Source organism: Anomalospiza imberbis, chromosome 1, assembly GCF_031753505.1.
Source record: "Anomalospiza imberbis isolate Cuckoo-Finch-1a 21T00152 chromosome 1, ASM3175350v1, whole genome shotgun sequence".
NCBI classification, from domain to species: Eukaryota; Metazoa; Chordata; class Aves; order Passeriformes; family Viduidae; genus Anomalospiza; species Anomalospiza imberbis.
Window position 1 is genome coordinate 105,743,121 of NC_089681.1, and position 21,023 is coordinate 105,764,143.

Here is a 21,023-nt window from a genome sequence, read left to right on the forward strand (position 1 = left end):
CACCTTGAAAAGAAAAGAGAGAGAAAGATTGCAAAACATTTCCTATGAGGAAAAAGAAAATGTGTCAGTTCAGGATCAGAGCAAGACTGCACAACCAGCTGCCTTTAACTCCATCTGCAACTTCACTGTCCCAGAGGAACATGGACCTGAAGAGCCTGGGCATCTCCTGCACTTCTCTATATGATGATGGGGATCAAATTTAGCTCCTGCTGATGAACCCAAGCCATGCCAGGAGTGGACTGCTAACCACAAGACAGGGCAGATGTTGGTGCTCAAGTACCCAGCCCTGTTTTATCTGCTGCAAAATACAGGAATTGGGAGATCCTGCAGGACTTCATGGTGAAGGAACTAAAGGACCCCAAAACCTCCATCAGGTTTGGATTACTGCATCCTTTTGACTTCTGGCCACTGCCAAGTGAGGAAAAGGAAGTGGGAAATGAAATTATGTCTGGTGTCACCCATAAGATTTTGTAAATATCAATGGGTTGGAGCAAAAAGTTTCAAGGCTTTAATTTTCAAAAACCTTCATCTTCTGGCTAAAATCCAGTTAGCTCTAGCTGAAAAGTGTGGGGAAAAAGGGTTTATCTGTGGAGTACCCATGATTATCAGTGACACTTATTCCTCCTCAGCCAGATTGCAAGAGGAACACATATGGGGACAGATATATATATTTTTTTTTAATCTGGGAGATTTAGTGTTCAAATATTTTATTGTCCTAAAAAATACCCAAGGTTGTGTGTGAAATAGACAACCACTTTAAATTATGCATGTCAAGAAAAATGTCTTTCCTCCTTGAAGCTCAAAGAGCAATACAAAAGCATGTGGGTGAAACATTCAAAAAGTAATTTTATGCTTTATAAAACATCAGTTGCAAATACTCAGTTATCCTGCTCATTTTTAAATGCTACCCATGTTCAGGAAAGTATGGTCTTGCTAATCTAGGGCTTAAGGGAACTCTGATGACATCTGCGTAAGTGAGAGGGTTAGATTAAGGCTATAAATATTGTACAGGCAAAAAAAGAACTGTGAAATTTCCCAAAGCATAACAGAATAAACTTAGCAAAAGGAATATTAAGAATAAATTTAAAAAAATATTTCCTCACAGAAAGGACATTTCAAATGTAGCTAACTACTTAAATTACAATCATGCAAGCCTTAGTGTTTTTCTAACTATAAAAGATGAGAGCTGGAAAAGAAACTTTATTTTTTCTTTTTTTTTTTGTACAGTATATTGAACAGAACTGGGCAATTTGGGTTGGGCAATAGTGGCGTTTCTTTGTGTTTCATTACCCTTTTCCTGCAATGTTCATTTATTTTTGTATTTAAATGTCCCTTGCATTTGGTAGAATATGGCCTTGCTATTCTAAAGGGCTTTACAGGACACTGATAGGTAAACAGATTTTTGTTTTGTTGGAATAATGATAATTTTCTGCCTCACCAGCAGGGCTTTTTTTATGCTGCATTTTTAATTGTTGCTCTAATATGCTCAAAATGCCAGCAAATCACATAATTAGAACTGTATCAGTTATAAATGAAATCAAACAAATAACTTTTGAAATACAATATTCTGTTGAACCAGTCTGGGCATTTTCCTTTAGAGCTTTTCAAACTGGGGTGGCCAAGACTAACTCCCAGGGTTGGAGTGGGAATCTCAGCTGTGAGCTCTGGCTCTGACTCTCCTAAAAGATGTTTCCTTGTGACTGTGTCCCCCTTGCTCTGCTCCCACCATCCCTGCACTGTGACAATGGGTTTGAGTACATCTCTCTGCTCCCAGCAATATAGGAAAGGGATCACCTCTTGGAAGGAACTTGATGCTTCCTGCCATCAAGAATGTCAATGCTATGCAATCCTTTGATTAATTGAGTGCCACCTTAAAATTAGGTTTTAAATCCAGAGAGAGCAGAGCTGTTCCAGAATCGCAGTGACAGCACTGTTTTCAGCCCAAAGCCACGCCATCAGTTTTACACCTTTTTGAGTTTTGTCATTTTCTTGAGCAGTTCTTTTTCCACCTGTTGTTTAGTTTGCATATATCTTTCCAACAAATACTTCATCATGTTTTCTGCTATAACTTCTCAGTTTTTTTTTTTTATCTTAATTTTACAATTTTTTCTTAGTACCCTTTTGGTTGTAGAATTAGGTGTATCATAGTAAAAGATTTAGGATTTAAAGGCATATTTCTTTCCCATACTGCACGTTCTCTGGTCATTTATGTATTTGAAAAGTATAAAATATTCAGCTGTTGAAGTTTGTTTTCTTAAAAACCATACAAAGAACAGCTCATTGCAAATACTTTCTAACAGGACTTGAGGCAAGTAACTAAATCACAATTTTAAGAAATTGTTTGACATTTTCAATGTGGAATGTTTGATTTTTTTTTTTTTAATTCTAAAATGATATTTCAAGGCCACATGGAAACATAATTTTTCAAATCAGTAAGAAGAAAGAACTCTTTTGTTTCTTGATTGAAGGATTTTGGGGGGATGAGTGTTTCATTTTGCAAAGAAATTTGCCACAGGTTGACTCAGAACTATTCATGAAGTTCCTCTGTGTCATCACCAATGACAAAGATTTGTAAATCTCTTTGTTCTCCATCTGTAGAATAGCTAAGAGGGCATTTCAAAAGCGTCCCACACAGCACCTCTGCAAGGAATACCTGGGTGCAAAAGGTGATTATTTTATGTATATTCCAGAAAGCTGCTATGAGCCTTCTTTTGGATTTACAGCTCTCTTTTTTCCTTTGAACATGCTCTTTGCTTGTCCATCAGTGTGTAGCCAGACCTTACAAGATGCAGATGGTTTTTGTCAGTGTTCTCTCTGCTTGTGACCTTTTTCCCCAACCAGAGCTGCACCCAGCTGATGATTTTGCTACTCTCGACTGGGGACAATGTCTGCTTTTCTCCAGTTTAAAAAAAAAAAAAAAAAAAAAAAAAAAAAAAAAAAAAAAAAAAAAAAGACCCTTCATGGTCTAGGTATAGGAAATGGGATTTTAAAAAGGCTTTTATGAAGATTTGAAGAGATTTTTCATGGGTTCTTTTTCAACTTCAAAGTGCTTTTCAAAGATTACCCATCAAATTCTTTACTATACCCAGGCAGTAATTTAACAAGCACTGCTTCTCCTGTACCATGCATGAAGAAGAAATGCCAGCGGGTCTGTCCCACAGCTCATCCTGCTCAGCCAGCAGGTTTATGAGCCCCCACCCTGCCTGGTTTATGAGCTCTCCTGAAGGAGCTGTAAAGCAATGCCACCCATCCCAAAGCCTGCTGGGAAAACCTTGATATCCATATCCCTGTTCTGAAAGAGTTGATCTGCACTCTGGGGAATGTAAAGCTAAATTTCACACAAGTTTTTGAAGCTTTCAGACCTTAACATCTGCCAAAGCTGTGCCACTGTCTCAGCTGTGATTGACTCACACATTTTTAAGGCCAGGAAGAACCATTAATCTGATCCCCTGAATAGAGCTGTCTGGCAAAAGCCATCATTACTCCAAAACAAGAATGATATTTGCATCTGATTAAAGCACATATCCAGACCTCATGGTTCTTGTAACCGTTCTTCTTCCTCCCCACCTGCTATTTCTGTTTCTTCATTCAGTGCAACATACTTGATGCCCCACTTTGCCTCCGTGGGGAAGAAATAATTTTGTTTAAACTGTACTGCTAAGAGGCCAGGGTATATCTGAATATTGTAAAAAAAAAAAAAACAACTGAAGCCAAACAGACAGAGGAAATTATAAGAAACAATAAATATCCAAACTTATATGCTATCTCTTTTGAAGATACATCAAACTATTGTGTGAATTCTCAGTACCACACCCTCCATCCGAGTTATTTTTTAATGTGAATAAATAGACAGTGTAGATGTTGCAGCTTGTACAGTCAGTAGAGTGGAACAAGGGATAGCTTTTGCCCATTAAAACCTTCTGAACTTGCAGGAATATAATGAATACCATTATACTTTTTAAAATGTCATTTCATTCTTTGCTAACACAATAGTTATAAAAACTGCTGAGGGCTAAGTGGAGTTCAATAAATCTTGAAACCACAGCTACTTCTTCCTTTGGAAAACTGTAACAGAGTTCAAATGTGGCTAGAGCAGGAATGAATAATTCATAGCGACAAGGTTAAGAATTTTGAGAACTAAAAACTATTTAATAATGTCTATAGCAATAACAAGGTACCAAAATTCTCCTACCTCCTTGCAAGAACTTCATGGGGTAAACTATGGCATGATACCGGTCTATGCTTAGTGACACGAGGACGTAAGTTGAGGCATAGAGAAGGACCACCTGGGGCAGAAAGTATAATGAGACAACAGTTGAGACACATCTATTGCAGAAGGTGATGTCAACAAGAACTCTGAACTAGGAATGTTTCAAAATTGACTGGGGGAAAAAGAAAAAAGGAAGCCCCCCCCCCCTTGCATATTTACCCAGGTATTTTTCCTTTTTCCAGTCCACAAAATTTAAAATATTTAATATGCTTTAACATGCTTGACCTTTAAATGAACATTTTCAACATTTAGCACTTCTGTTGCTAGAAAAAATTCTACACAGTGTTTTTGTCAGAGTTTACTGCTATGGGGGCACAAAGCATGAGGTTTTTATACCTGGAAGTAGCGAACGATCCTGCAAACGATATCAGGGGCCATAAAATCTCCCGTGTAGCGCCAAATGATGTCAGTCATTATGTTGATGAGTCCTGTGAACAAATCTACAAAGAAATTAAGTGAAGAAGCATTGGAAGAAGCAAATACACGACTTCAGGTGAACCACAGAGGCAGGTAGGACCCTTGGGATGTATCAGCTCCCAAGTCCTAGGGGCAGTCAAGCCATGACCATTCAGCCCAGTATGCTAGAGGAGCTGGGAAAGCCTCAGAAAACACCCCATAATTAGTGTCTAAGCTTGATTACAGCTGTGACAAACACTGAACCACTAAGCATCCTTTATTCTTTATCTGTTATTTCACTTTAAAAATTCTCCTGCAAAATCACCTGAAGTGGAAACCAAATGCTGCTAAAGTTAGTGGAAATTTTGTCAGGAGTTAATTTGCGAACTTAATTAATTAATGACTAACCATGCCTTGTCAGCTTGAAGTTAACCTCCTTATGCCTGTACTTTTATATTTGCCAAATAAAATACACCTCAGGCTATTTTTGCTTTTTTACTTCTTCTTTTTTTTTTCCTCCTGCAAGAAAAGCTAAAGAGATATTCCAGCCTTTGTTCTTTTTTTTACTGAACAAGTGAGTGCTCACAGAGATGCACATTTTACAAATGAATCACAAGAACTGGTACTCCTGTTTGACATATGGTTGATACTAAGTTTTGTCTTTAAAACCAGCTTCTCTCACTTGGACAAGATAAATATTTTCAGTGCAGTCCATGGAAGAAAATGTGTACCAGTCCAATGTCCTGCCACTTCAAGTAACGTGTCATGTTGCACTTCTTGCACAGGTTATCACAAAGGGAGAAAACAGGTTAGGAAAACTTTTCATGCAATTTTTCAGGACAAAATCAATCAATATGAAGAAACAGTTTTGGTCTATATTACAAAAAAAAAAAAAAAAAAAGTGGTGAGGTAAAGTGTTTCATTTTGCTACCACCATTTTACATTTAAAAATCATCTCTAAAGTTTAGTGTGATAAAGATATTTTAACCTCCCTATCAGAAGATTTTGTTTTGAAATGTATGCCTTTGGAAACAAGATATTTCAACAATTAAAAAAAATGTTTTGAGAAATAAACAGTTTGGGTCATTATTTCCAAGCAAATAGGCATGTGTTTCGCAAAATAGGTTTCTTCTAAGCCCTTTGAAATTACAGAAATTCCAGATATTTCTAGTTGGAAATTGAGATTTCAGCTTAATGCTTCAGAAAAAGCAACGTGTTTAGCTTCACTGGAAAATCAGCATTATTTTTTCTGTATCAGTAATCCTTTGTCTCCTCATTTTCTTCTTTCATTTATCTTCTGCTTCAAGGCTCAGTTCAAAATTAAATTAGTGTAACTACATTGCCTCCCTCCTTATGACTACTGTTCAATTAATACTGGTTTGCTCTTTGGTTTTGCAGCGTTTCCCAGCCCCATTTTCTCTCTCTTCTCTCTTCCCCTGCCTCCAGAGAGAGGCTGGATTGCAGAAAATCTCCAGAAGGAAGTCTGTGGTTTGAAACATTATGTTAAATATCGTTCATTGATTACGGTGATGAGGTAAGGAATGATTGTTCCTCTGATGAGTACAGTGGCTTTAAGACTTTACTGAAAAGACTGCAGGTATGTAATTAAGGCGGTCTTTGAAAAAACCACACAGTTTAAGTGTTTCAAAAAGTGAAATGCATCCTCCAGCAGTGGTTCCAACCGATCCCTTTCCCTTTCTTTGCTCCTGAATTATTGATTCATGTTCTCTCTCTCTACAGTAATGAAATATATATTGGTTCAAAGTATTACACATCAATAGAGCTTCACCTCAGGGCATCCTCCGGCTTTTGATGGTCTGGGCATCTGCCAAGCAGGTGCTAAATCAGGGTTCAGCTCCCCTCAGGAGGGGGAGGGCACAGAGGCTGCCCTCCCTGCTGCCAATCTCAGTGCTCTGAAGAGGAAAGGGAGGAAGAAGGGACACTACCTCAGCTAGCTCCTCATTTCTCTTCACAGCCATCTTCCTATCTCTTTTCAATGCATCGGAGAGTGCTTTAGAGGTGCGTCCTGCAGCTGTGGTGGGAGATGGGACAGCATCCTGGTGATTTCCTTCAGGTGAGCAATTTGGCAGTCCCAGACAACACACTTTCAGCTTACATCCACGTCAGCTTTTTAGTTTGCATCAGGAGTGTGATTTTTAACCTGTGGATGGCCCCCACTTCACTGGCTCATGTGATGGAGATCCCCAGGAGAATGGGCCTTTGTTCAGCTGATGCTTGGCCCAAAATACTCTCCAGGGTTGCCCTCCATGCATCCTACACCATGCAGCTACCAGCCAGTGCTCAGGCTCAGGAATCATGGCAAAGTTTATGCAGCAGAAGCAGATCCCTCTCCAGAAATACAGAATGTGGATATCAGCTCTGTCTTTTCCATGCTAGAGGCCTCTACTCACTGTGTGTCATTACCTACAAATATATCTATAGCCTTAAGTACTCCAGGAGCTTGAAAGACAACTCAGAATTGTCTTTCCCTTGAGAGCTGTTGAGTGAGGTTTTCAGGTGACTGCAGAGGCTTTTAAATGAGACTTAAACGTCACAGCTTTTTTGTGCTGGCAGCCTCAGCTCCTCTCCCCCAGCAGTATGTTTTAAGAGCTCCCTGTGCTGAATTTCAGAATTGTGGAGGGCTCGGCATGAGCCTCCAAGCACGTGCCCCTGAACACAGCACACACGTGTGTACCAAAGCCAATGCACCCAGCTGCCTGTGTGGCCCAAATTTAGTCGGATTTCTCAATGCCTTTAATTATAGAAACATTCTCCCACTCAATGTCCTCATGCCCTCCTCAGGTTTTAGAAATATCTCTTGTCGTTTCAATTCTGAAAGTACCAGACTAACTTTTCTCAGAGGATCCTTCAGTCCTCTGCTGCCTGCTCCAGAGGGTGTTTCTTATCCCATCTCTGCAAAGGACCAGGTTCTCTCAGTATGCCCACACATGTCTCGAGGGTTTGTCCTGCAGACTTTACATAGGGCCACCAAGTAAATAATGTGCTTTGTGCTGGTGATCAGACTATATGAAGGCAAAATGCAGCAAACCTACAAATTATGACAAAGGATTGCTATATCCTCTCCAGAGACACAAGTACCTAGTGCAAAGCTTTATTAGTGATTTAGACACTAAATGTGCTGCTCATTAATTTGTTCTCTTATGTTCATCACACCTTCAATAACTAGACTTTATATTTTTCACACCTTCACAGCTGTTTTTCTTACAAGCCTCTTTTTGCACAAAACCCTAACATGCCAGCACTATAAACCTGGTGGAGAGATAATGAATTGCCAGCAGACCTTTTGCCGAATTAATGTCTGCCTTTACAAAGCTGTCAGTATTTTAAAATGCAGCATTTTTAGGCAGCATTTATCAAAAAGGCCAAAAAATGCCCGAGAAGGAGAAGCACCCTGTAGTTCCCAGAGGAGACTGAAACATGCTGAATATAGAGCTTCCAGCATCTGTTGTTGGGAAATATGTCGGGTATTGAAACAGCTTGTGAAAATCCTGGGTCCTAAAGGTCAACATAACCCAGGTTTTCATCTTTTTAGCAAAATGCCTTTGGATTTTTTTACGGGCATGAGTGAGCGCAGGCATTGCCTCTACACTTTTGAATCCAGGAATCACTTGGTTCAGGAGGTGATTGAAGTAGCTTGGGTGGTGGGTGCTACCTCATATGACTGATCTGAGAAATATAAAAAAGAAATAACTGCCCCTGGAGGGACAAATCTGAATGTCAGCTTGCTGTTGGTGTGAGTGAAACAAATTTTTGTGTCAAAAAGCCCTCCACAGAGAAAGAAGTTCATTATAGAAAGCAAATTAGCAATCTGGTTTGGGAATAGACAGGTTACAACTGTCTCAGATAATATGTTCACAGAAATTCATTGATTTGATGGTATTGCCAAAGGGATGTACCTGTGCAGACTTCAGGATATTCCTTTCGTTACAACTAAGGAAGTTCAGACAAAAATCTGCACTAGCAAGTCTACAAGAAAATATCTCTATCATTTGATTATTACTACTGACACCAGTCTTCCCTCAAGGTACTTACCCTGAGCATGAAAGTCTTTTCTGTCAGAAGTGGAGAGCAGATTGCTGGTAAGCTGCGATGGGTTAAAAAGCTCCACATGTCATCTCAGCTGCAGTTTCAACTTCCCCTGATGAGAACAGTTCTATTAAGTTGGATGTGGTGATCCATGACTTCTTGGTGAAGCTGTGTCTCTTACTAAGATACCCTCTCTCTTTTCATGTCTCTTACAGAGTGATTCCATTTTAACAAGGTATATTTTGTTCTGCTTTGTAAACAGCACCAAGCTGCACAAGGCAACACAATATTTTGTAAAGCAAGATAAAGGGTGCAAGCACCTGGTCAGGGCTGAGCATTTCATATGGCTCATTTTTTTTGGACCTCGTGATGTACATTCCTATCATCCACCACTCCCCAAAGAGTGTATCTCTGGAATCAGAAGCAGCAGTTCACTAACACCTGCCTGCAACAGTGATAGACTCTTAAAACCAAAAGTGGCTTCATTGCCCTATGACAAAAATAAGGTCCTGTCCATGATTTCTGAACTGATGAGGCAGCCACTGCTCTCTGACCTTGCTGCTGTGTATCACGCTTTATGTGCTGTCAGCTAACCAGAGTCAGTGCTGTAAACTTGCTTTGCGAGTTAGCAAAACCCATATCTGATATTTCTACAGGCCTGTGTGTGCGAGAAATTTAAATTAGGTGTTTTTAGGGGTCCTGGAGGCTGGCTTTAGTACAGGCACAGGGCAGAGAGAGCAGGAGAAGCTGCCCTACCTCCTGCAGACACCCCTGCTACTCATTTTTTCCCACTCTTCCCATGGTCTGTACTCTCCACTGAAAATTTCACAGGTGGCTTTGCAAGTATTCACTGCACTAGAAATAATTTTGTAACCACATTTCCTAAAAAAATATGCCTAGCTCTCTGCTCTCATTCAGGACCTGACAGTGAAATAGGTTGTGTCCCTGCTCTGGGCATCTGTAAGACAAGACACTTATAATATGCCTTTTCAAATTATGACATTTTAGCTCTTTAGACACTGAGCCACGAGAGCCTGGTGTGTGGCCTCTCCATGCAGTCACGGTGCAGCAAGGGGCTGTGTGTGGATGCAGGGGGCCTGGGTGCAAGAGTTGCCCTCATGCTTTGACAACTTATTCCTCCGCTTCACAACCCCTCCAGGTGCATTTATCTGAGTTTATGGTGGTTTGCAGCCCCTTGCTCCAGCACTGCAGAGCATCTGGGCACCATGCTGGAGACGGGGCCAATAGGGAGGATGGTTGACAACCCCAGGAGCTGCCATGAATCTGCCAATCCTCATTTTAACTATTTTAGAAGTGTTGATATGAAGCAGATGTGGTTGTTCTTATGCAGTGCAAGGATTCCAGCTCTCTGCCAGAGAATCTCAGGCAAAGGGACAGAAAGTGTGAGGCAAAAATTTGGAGTGCCCTAAGCTTTTGTGGGGAATCATCAAGGACACCCAGAAGAGCTTTCTTCCATTGTGATGCCTGCATTGGAGAACACATTTTGCATTGGAGGAACAGTTTTTCCACAGGTACCAACAACGTGTACTGTGCTGCTCTTGGGCATTTTCCAAGCCTGGCAGCCTGGAACAGAACACCAAACATAATATATGAAGCAAAACCTGCTTGAAAATTGTCAAAAGAAAACCTGCGCAATTGACCTGTTAAAGCTATGTGGATTTTTTTTGTGGCAGAAGTGATGTTTTCTTTCTCTTTCAGGCTCATTGGAAGTGACAGGAAATTTTGTTGAACTGTGTAAGCACCTAATTTATTTGTTGCATTTCTTATATTTCTGCTCTGAGACCCACTTTCTCATGAGATGAGGCGGGCCCTGTTAGGCTAGATGTAAAGGATGGATGCAGCGATGCCCCAGCCTCACTCCATAGTTCATCCAGGTTGAAAGATGAAGGGCTGAGAAAAGCATATACTGCACAGTATCAACCTCTTAAGAAACAGCACTTACAAGAGACCTGGAGATCAGGTCTCTAGGAATTAAAATTCTACATGCCCTGCCATTGTGAAAAGCATTTAGGTTTTGTTTAATATGCCTTTATTAATACATCTCTTCCTACTACACCATTGCTCTGGGGATAGAGCTGGAGGGGGCTGGACTAATCCAGCAGTTCTGCCAAGAAGGAGCATGGCCACCACCAAAACATGGCAGGATAATGGGAACAGTAGCCGCACATCAAATACAGTGGCGGGGGGTGGGCAAAATGGAGGGCTTTGTCTCATTATTCAGAAAAACTGGTTCCTCCCACAAAGTTGAACGAATTACTGGAGAATGGTTTTCTTGTAAAACCAGGATGTATTATGAAACTGTCAGAACAGTAAAGGCAAATAATTTTCATTCAGATGCCCCCTTCTTCCGACCTCTGCAGATACTGTTATTTGGGATTGGCAGTTGCCCTTAGAGGGAATATACAGGGGCAGATGAATTTGGTGATAATTCTGAACCCTAGTACAAAGTTTCCTCTTCCCATCTTGTGTTACTTCCACTAAATGAAATATTATTTTGTTGCATGCGGTTGTTCAGTGGTTCATTCTGTGTAAAGAGAACGTGTCTCAGTGTAAATGCAAAAGACACACTCTTGTGGATCAATTTGTCTTACTTAAACACAGAAAAGCAAGGATATGCCTCCTTAAACGACAAAGAAATCACACTGTAATTCATTGCTGCTGTATATATTTTAAGTGGTGCCTGTACCTGTAGTGTTTTCCAGAAAAAAAATTACCTTCTGAGATACCAAGTACCAAACAGTTCCATTTTAAATTTCCTTCCCCAACATCTTGTATATAGATGCTTCTGCTATTTCTACTGAATCCTCCGTACTAATCCTTTTGCCAACTCTTTACCTCAAGTATGTGAGGGTCTGCAGATTTATATCTTGGTCACAACAGAAACTGCATGATTATTCTCATCTAAAAATGTGGACTATCCTAGGAGTATTTTCTGTTGGTGTAGTTCAGGCATCCAGGTCACTATAGTCATTGATTACCCACACTTCTTCCAACACTGCCTTAGTTGGCTCAGATATTGTTGATGCAGATACTTTAGTCTAAGTAGGAGTGGTAAGGGTAAAGCCTTCTTTCTTCCCTCACGGCAAACTGTAAATCAGACTCCCATGGTGCTCAAGCAGTGACATAGCATGCTGCAGCTCAATTTTTGTTGAAGCTTAGGCTTTCCATTACAGAGTAGTAGATAGTGCTCATTCCCATTTTTGTATCTGCTTTGTCCCCCTGGTGTTTGCTCATAGCATGAACAAAAGCACACTGGTTAGTTTCATTGGCAAATTCCCATGTAAAATCATGTGGAAAAGGCAGATCAGGCAAGTGCACACTGAGCTGTTTTCTATTAAATATGCTGCAGTGCCAGAACAGGCTGAAAATTCATTACATGTGGTCTGGATCTCAGTCCTGTAATTGAGCTGAACATGGCCAAAATGGACTTCTAAGCAATTGGTCTTAATAGAGCAACTAGGTCTCTGTAGCACCACATGATATCTTTGACCTGAATTCCATAAATCCTGTTAATCATTTGTAAACATTTGGTAACCCACTAGGCAATAGAGTTAAAGGGAGTGACTCTCCAGAGAAAACCTGTAAAGCACGTGAACGTGAGTTGAACATATTGGCAGGTGATCAAGTGTGGATATTCTCAGTTCAGTCAGAGAGAAAAAGAGAAGGTTTTCTAACCAGGCAAAGAGCCTGAGAGTCAGTTGGGAAAGAATGTACATAATTCTCTAATCTATCTTGTTGTTCACATTGTTTATAGATAGGTTCTTCCACCGTGCGTCATTCACTGCGCACCAATGGTGTGAGATGTTTTTACTCTAAGACCAATGAAATTAGTCTGCACGATGTTCCCTATAAATAGAGTGGTGCATTTGAAATAAATCAGAGTTCATTCTCTAGCCTTCGACTTGGAGTCTTCTCATTACCATCCTGCTCTACAGTGACAATCAACTACCACATGAAAATGCTGTGTCGTCCTTCAGCCCTTTGCAAAGATGGGTAAAAGGAAATGTGTCAGTGTTATTGTTAGTGACACAAAGACAATCTAAGTAAATAAATATTGCTGCTTTAATATGCAAGAGGGGAATAGAAAAACCCTGATCTTCTTAATGTAACTTCCGTGCATGCAAAGGCTATTTCCAGAATAATTTCTGTTCGTTTGCAACTAGATTTGCTGCAGTACAGATGATGGACTAAAAGGTGCTAATGATGTATTTGTACTTTTGATGTCAAGAGTTTAAAGTCATGTCTTTTAATGGGAGCTAATGAGATCCTAAGTGATGATTCCAGGTAAAGCATAGTCATTATGGCCATGCTCTTGGCAGAACCACACTCGTGCAATCCTATTTCTCAGCATTTACTGCTGGTACATGAAGAAAGACAGGTAGCAAGCTCCACACACCTACCTATATTAAACAATAGAAGTCAAATTCTCATGTAGAGTAGCTGTAAAATAAATGTCCTCTATGTCAGGTGACAATCCTGCCTGGATATCCACCAGGGAATCAAACGGGAATCCATACAATTTAGAGGTGATATTTTCCAAGTAATTCAGAAAGAAATCCATTTCCCCCCTTAATGCTGAAATGTTGGACCCAAGGGATTATACAATTTATCTGCCAAGCACCTTTTATTAAAAACAAAACCAAAAACAAACATAACACAACTGTCATTAGGATTTGAATGTCTGAAACAGGCTGAAGATAGGAAAACCATAATCAGTCCTTCAGGACCACATAACAATTCTGCAGCTGTCAAAACAAGAATTAAGGCTTCCTATAAACTGACATAAATTGGCACAGCAAAAGCTGACTGCTGCTGATGTAGAAAATGCATGGTTCATTTCGTTGACTGTCAAGTGTATCTACAAAACATATTCAGGGCCACCATAGGGCCACAGGAAAAGCTACCAAAAAAAACCTTCCTAAGGTTATCAAAATAACCTTCCTAAACCATGCTCATGTCTGGTTTTGCTCTGGAGCCCCATAGAAAACCCCGAATTCCCCTCTTGCCCTTCATGTTTCCCTGTGCCTCACTACATGCAACAAGAATAAAACCCCACCTGCATAGAAAACCCCGAATTCCCCTCTTGCCCTTCATGTTTCCCTGTGCCTCACTACATGCAACAAGAATAAAACCCCACCTGTTCTTGCACTCTGCCTTGTTCGAAAAATGTGGTGTTTTGAAGAAAGTAATTTATGAAAAGAGACATTAAATGGGACCATTGTTTTTGCAGCCAGACTTAGAGATGCTGCTGCTCCACTTTCCAAAACTATGTTACTGATATGAATAAAGGCTGTGCCTATGCCCCCCATGCACCACGTCTGAACTGTGGCACTGCATGGAGCTGGTGCATCAGATGTTGTCAGTGTGGCCAAGCCAGACCTCTCTGACTCCTTCCCTGGGCTCCCAAAGGGTTCAACCTGAGACCGATGTGAGGGCACAAAAAACCTCCCAAGACCTAGACAGAGCTTTGCTACAATGGAGTCAAAGTCCCCCACCATTGTCAAAAGTATTTGGATTGCATCTGAATTTTAGCTTAAGGGATAAGCCAGCCAGCCAGAAGCTGTGTCAAGGTTGCAATTGCAGCCCAAAATTGAAACTCCAGCATGCTAAAATCATAAGACATTAGTTTTTTCAAAATGCTTTGCTTCTTTTCCTGGCCAAAAATGCATGAGAATCTTTGAGATTAATAACCAGATATTTGGATTTTCCCTGCAGGTAATTCACTGAGATTGATTGACTATAAAGAGTGTAAACAACAACTCTAATTTGAAAGTTAAAATCAATTGACTTGTACCTTTTCCACATCCTGTCAGTCAACATCCTAGCAAAGTACTTCTGAAATTGGAATGTCTTCCCAAATGATGAATGAAGTTTTCTGTTTATTTAAAATTCACACTGAAAATGTAACTGTGGGAAAAAATTAATGAAGATCCAAGCATGTTTATCTACATCTGAAGCAATGAATGGTCAAGAAAAGGATGCGAGGATTTTTACAAACATCTTAGAACCATAGAATTATTTATGTTGGAAATTATCTTTGTGATGAATAAATTACATAATCAACAGACCTCAAAAAATCAGCAATATGAAGAATTTATAACCACTATCATTTCAAGAACATTTTCCACAAGGCACAAAAAATGTATTGTGGAAATATTGTTAGCTGGAAACAATGCTAACCTACCAAAGCACTTGTACTGAAAATGTATTTGGTATACCAATGAGTGAGCATTTAAGGATTTGGAAATAGAATTGAAAATGCAAAACTCTATCTTGCAGGAGTCCATTCATTTGTGAGATTTCAGAATGATCAAATTAGTCTTGAGCAAGAGCAAAATATTTTGTTTGTGGTAGTATCTGCACACAAAGAGGTCCAATAGAAGAACTCAAAACCATTTCCTTTCACACATCCTTTCAAATTCACATTGACATTATAAACCTTGTAAGCGGAGCACAGAGTTATTTAAAAGTATACCTTCAAGGGGCATGGTTTTGGAAGCACAGCTTTGTTTTTCAAATCTTGTTGAATTGATTTTTTCCAGTCTATTTGTATTAGCTGGGTAGAGGATTCACAGAAATGCATTTGTGTATTGTAATTTGCCTTTGATCACAGTAATTTTCTTTCTTGTGTCTCCCAAGCAGTCTTCTAGAAACTGCAGCAGTAATGGTATGCAGCAGTGGATATTGAACTACTTGCAAGCCACTCAGGCAGCTCATAAAAAACATTATTAAAAGGCAAATGCCCTTTGTGCTCATAACTTCTAAAGTACACAAGCTGAAGTGCTTTAATACTTCTAATGCATTTTAATATATTGAGATGTGCTCTCTTGGAATTGCTGTCATGGCTTTCCAGCTGACAGCTTGTGCTCTCCTGCCAGTCACTGTGGTCTGGTTTGACTCTGACTCTCCCTCCAGTTCAAGAAGTCAGGAGTCTGAGCATGGTTTGCTGGGAAGCTCAGTGACTGGCATGTGCCACATACATTCTTTCTGGGGTAATCTCATCTCCTATAGTTGGAACCTTTACAGAGTATCCTGAACCATTGCCCTTCTACTGATGAGTGTTCTCCCAAACCATAGAGGCTCTGGAGAGGTCCAGTCCTGCAAAGGTGCTTTGGCTCACCTGCTAATGTGAATCTGCTCCTAAGGTTCTGGAGATCTGCAAAGGCCACAGAGGACAAGAGCATTTTCTGTGCCCACGTGCTGTGTGTGCTTTGCTGGGTAGAATAATAAAGGAACAATTTTAAAGATAATCCTGATGTTCACTGAGAAAGTGTCATAGTGCTTTATTTTCTGGCTGTATTAAACAGCAATCTTCCTATCCCCTAAGGTCATCCCTTGCCCGGCAACATCTATGAATATTATGTTCAGACATACATAACATTCAGACATATGAGTTTTCTCCTTTACCTGAAGAATTGGGTGCACATCTGAGGATGTGCTTTCTCTCAAAATTACAACCTGTGCAGGTGACCTGGAGCTTTCCCCAGAAAGAGAAGAGCAACAAGACTTATTGTAGAATCCAACTGCTGATTAAGTATTGCTAATACTTATAGTGTGATTGGGAATTCTTCTATCATTTTGTTATTTTCTGTAAATTTTGGTGTTATTGTCTTCATCTTTTTTTCCTATCTTAACTAGTTCTTTTGTAAACTAAGCATTAACTCTATACTGTCTACAGGGTCCAGGTTTTATGGCTTTAAGAAATATTTCTGCAAAGTGCAGTCAAAAAGGATGCAGGATATGTTGGAACATCTAAAACCTTCACACAGACAATAGGCACCATTCTAGTCAGTATCAAATTGTCCACATATGATTTATTTTTTCAGTTGGCCTCAAGATCTTTATCCCAAATAACAATTTCTCTATTGGCTCATGACTTGCCCTAAAATGGAAATTACTTTCCTTTCTGATGTATTTTGGTGTATTAGTGACTTCTCTTTAATAGTGAGTAAACTGTACTGCCTTCATTTTCTCCTCTCCACTGCTCCCCTCCCCATTCTCCACTTCCAGCTCTGAATGTAGATACTTGATTTGGATAACTTTGGTCTATATAGGAGTGTGAGTGCTGCTGCCAAAAAAAGCACTTAGAAGTTACTTTCAGTGGTGGAGTTTATGCCTCCACTGTAACCAAAAGAAGTTAGTAGGCAGAGGGCTGAAATTCAGTTTTAAGTATACAAGTTTTTTCATGCTCCATGCCTTTGGACATGGTATGCACTTACAGTAAGGTAACTTCAGAGTGCAAAACATGCTTTTAATGCCATAGCTGACAGAAAATTCATACTTGAGGCAATATACACACACTTTACCCTGCCCCAGACACAGTGCAAAACAATTCCATGCTGATTTCCATCAACCCTCCATTTTCTCCAAGGCCTCAGAAGACGGCCAACACTGAATCTTGTCTCACTTGTTCTACAACCAGGTCCCAGTAAGCTGGGGTGCTACATGCCCACACTACTCAAAAACGTCTGGTTTAACAAGCATTTGGTAGACATGTGACTGCCTTTGAGAAATACCTGAGGAGAGCAAAAAGTGCTCTATATTGAACAAACCCAGTTGATTTATTTACTGCAGGAAGGCAAACTGGGAATTTAGGAGGCACTTGACGAGTACCATGTTGTGGTGTCCCATTGAACCTGGCAAGCTCTAAGTACCAGCATACCCATGCAGGGAGACTTAGAGATGGTCTTCACTTACAGCCAGAGTGCAAAGGCACAGGATACATCACTGATTTGTTTGTTGAAAAAGTTTCAGTGTTTGAGAGAGAAGATTTTACAGCATATTATGAGAGGATGCTTCAGAGAAACTAGGTTGATGTGCAACTGATGTGGTTGTCACTTATTAATATTAGATTAGACACCTTGGCAAAGCAAAGATTTCAGGTGGGTAGTTTTATCACTGTGCTGTCTTTTATGCATTAAAATTTCATTAGAGTTTCTGTCTTAGAGCAATGAGATTTGCTACTAATAACTGTTTGACACAAATAAACTTACTTGATATTTGAGTAATACAGCACTATAAAACCTCATCAGAGCAGATCATCAGAGATTGGAGATGCATGGATTCCATGAGTGGATTGGTACTGTGGTAGAGTCTTCATGGGTCTCATGCTCCCAGTACTGTGAGGATTATTCAAATGGAGTGTGCCATCTAACAAGCTCAGTACTTAAAATGTGTCAGGCTTTCTGTGTGCCTGCGTGAGCTTCTGACAGGGATAAGATTGATTCTCTGAATGAAAAATGGAGGAAGTGTTCATGGTATCTTCCTTTCAAAAAGATGAACAAAATACTGAAAGACCCTTTCTTTACCAGGGTTATGTACAAAGCTGTCCTCAGGAGTGGTGACACGGGATTCCATGCTAAGGATGAGGAAAAAAAACCTCTACTTTTCAGGCCTTTTAGAGGGAATCTGCTACCGACTTCCATGAGTGACCTTGCAGTTCTTAAGAAAAAGCTTTAAATAAGTATGTCTTATATAAAAAAAGAAATGAAGAAATTAAGAAATGAAGAATGTCTTGATTTCTGAAAGTTTTGCATGTTTCATTAAACAAAGATGACTGAGTAGCAAATGGCATTTCTTGTATTTCAGCTGGCTTATCAGATATCACTGGAAAGGCAGTTTCATAACAAGCATTGAAATCACCATATTTAATATACCTTAAATTTTTTCTCTGGACTTACTAGTAATATAGCAGTAACTCCAGCACTGCCATAACACATTAGAAAAACAGTGATTATTATACAGTCCCTATCTCTGCAACATGGAAGAGCCATTTTCTAAGAGGGCTCTCCATCCTTTCCACGTGTGACATCAGCTCCTGATTTTCTCTCTGCCTATGGGAGCTGGAAATGAAAATGTGTAGAAATCATTCTTCCATTCAAGACTAGAAAATGTCTATCAAAAAGACCAATACCATCTCAACATGTATATGGGTTTTTGTTTGTGGGTTTTGGTTTTTTTTTTTTTTTTTTTTTTGGAAACAAATAAACATTTCTTTTTTGCCAGGTATCTTCAAGTTCCCATAATTTTAAAACAAACTGTCTCCTCATGCAGACAACTCCTTATTCCTCACTTCTAGTGTGCAAGTTTCTGGCATATTTGAATAATGTTTTGCCTATTACTCTATTTTGCCAGTTTGCAATGAAAGTAAAAATATCTTGCAAGAAAAATTTCCTTTTGTTTGTTATCAGTAACCTCTAAGAAACTGGCATAATCAACCACTTCTGCTTTTCAGTGCTGTTATCCTTGTTCCTTAAGAAATAGCAAAAAGTTTGAATTGTGAATGAAATGTTTCAAGATTTTTCCAGATGTAATTTCTATGCTATTTGACTGATCATGTTCTTGTTAAGCAGGTCTTCACTCTTCTTTCTTGCTTGCTACTGTCTGCAACATAACATAATAGGAGTGGAAAAACATGTGACTTACCTGCAAGTTTTTTTTTTTATTTATTTCAGGGCTGTGGTGTGTGGGTGGGTGGATGTGGGTGTGTATTACATGTGTGCAAAAACAGAATCAGATCACCATTGCATCCTTCAGTAATTGTAGGTGGTTCTTTCCACCAACACAGTGGGACACAGCACTTATAGGCACTGAACTCAACAATCTTAAGTTCTTTCCTAACCTAATCTATTCTGTGATCCTAAAGATTCTCCTTTAAGGCTAATGATGCTGCTGTAGTGTTAATGCACAGGTTTGGAGTAATATTTTGTCACTTAAACTACACTTTTGTTCCATATCCCATTTAGGTCTCTGCAACTACCTGAAAGGACATTGTAGAAAGTTGGGGGGCAGTCTATTCTCCCTAGTATCAAGCAATAGATTGAGAAAATGGCCTGTGGTTGTGCCAGGGGAAAATTAGTTTGGATATTAGGAAAGACTTCTTCACATAAAAGGTGGCCAAGCATTGGAACAGGCTGCCTAGGGAAGGGGGTTAATCATCATGCCTAGATGTATTTAAAAGAGATGTAGATGTGATATGCAGACATGATTTAGTGATGGAGTCGGCAGTGTTAGGTTGGACTCGGTCCTTTCCAACCTTAACGATTCTGTGATTCTATGAACAAATTGTCTTTTGGGCAGTGCCTAGAAAATATTGGACAAGTTCCAGATGGCAATTAAGAAACAAATCTGAGCACAAAAGAAGTAATCCTGCACTTTCCGTCAGGTAACTTTGCTATGCCTTGCTGTGCTTAAAAATAAACAAACGGAAAGGTTCTGAGAAACACCTTCTCTGTAAAACTTTGTGTTTGGGGATGGGATTTGAGTCAGAGCCTTCTGAGGTCTGATTGAAAAGGAGGAAGATTAGGTTCTTAGTTGTCAAAAATGAATAGTAATTCTGACATATTTGGTGATGTATGAACACTGGAGGGATTTATATAGTCAACTTTAGAGATCTAAATTAGAAATTGAATCCTTCTGTGCAAGTCAGTGAAACTTAAGCCCAAGTATAGAGCTACTTGGAGTGTTTTGCTCTGTTGGCTATAAATTGAGCATGGGGAGGGTGACTTTGTATCTTACACACCTACAGTGAGGTGCCTAAAATAGGTGGCATGAATAATCCCTAAAATGAATACCAGTGTGCAAGAATGCAGTCATGAGATTTAATCCAATTATCTCTGTGACACTTATGTCCCATTTTTCTTCCCAGGACTGATGTCAAGATGTGGGCTTTCTTCAGACCTACTTCTGTACACATAGCAAGAGGCTAACAGGGCATCTGCCCTCCACCCTCCCTGCTATTACACAGAATCACAGACTATTCTAAGTTGGAAGGCATTCTCAAGGATCACCAAAATCCATCTCTTAAGTGAATGGCCCATATGGAGATCAAACCCACAACCTTGGCATTATTAGCACCAAACTCTCACCAGCTGAGCTAATCTCAGTATTAATGATGTTGTATAAAGCAAAAGGTGTAATTTTCCAAATAACAGTAACTTCCTCAGGTGGAGAAGGTCACAGATTAAAATTGCTTTGGTCAAAGACCTGCAATTGTAAATTGCCACCTATGTAGCCAACCACCCAGCTGTAAAACAAGGAATGTATCTGAAGATACTTGCCTAATCTGCATTTCACTTGGCTGACTAGAAAAGTTACCAAGATTAGAATTTTGTTATTCTTTTTTCTGTTTCTTTCAAATACCACATGGCTGCTCTAGCATATGAGACCAGACCATACTGCATTTTTGTCTTGCAGCCCTCAAAGTGCTGTAGATGCCCATACCAACCTTTATAATCTCCACACAACCCTGCTGGTATCAGCAGAGCTGTGACAGTTCAGTAACTTAGCT

General features: G+C 39.7%; 1 protein-coding gene across 1 annotated transcript in view; it reads right to left on the bottom strand.

The window, feature by feature from the left end:
• Positions 1 to 21,023, bottom strand: part of NPSR1 (neuropeptide S receptor 1) — a 59,633-nt gene that overhangs the window by 15,513 nt on the left and 23,097 nt on the right. The window contains exons 3-4 of the mRNA XM_068203933.1: positions 4,607 to 4,710; positions 4,193 to 4,286 (exon numbers count right to left, since the gene is read on the bottom strand). Coding sequence (XP_068060034.1) covers positions 4,193 to 4,286; positions 4,607 to 4,710 — 198 coding nt within the window. The remainder of the gene's footprint in view (positions 1 to 4,192; positions 4,287 to 4,606; positions 4,711 to 21,023) is intronic.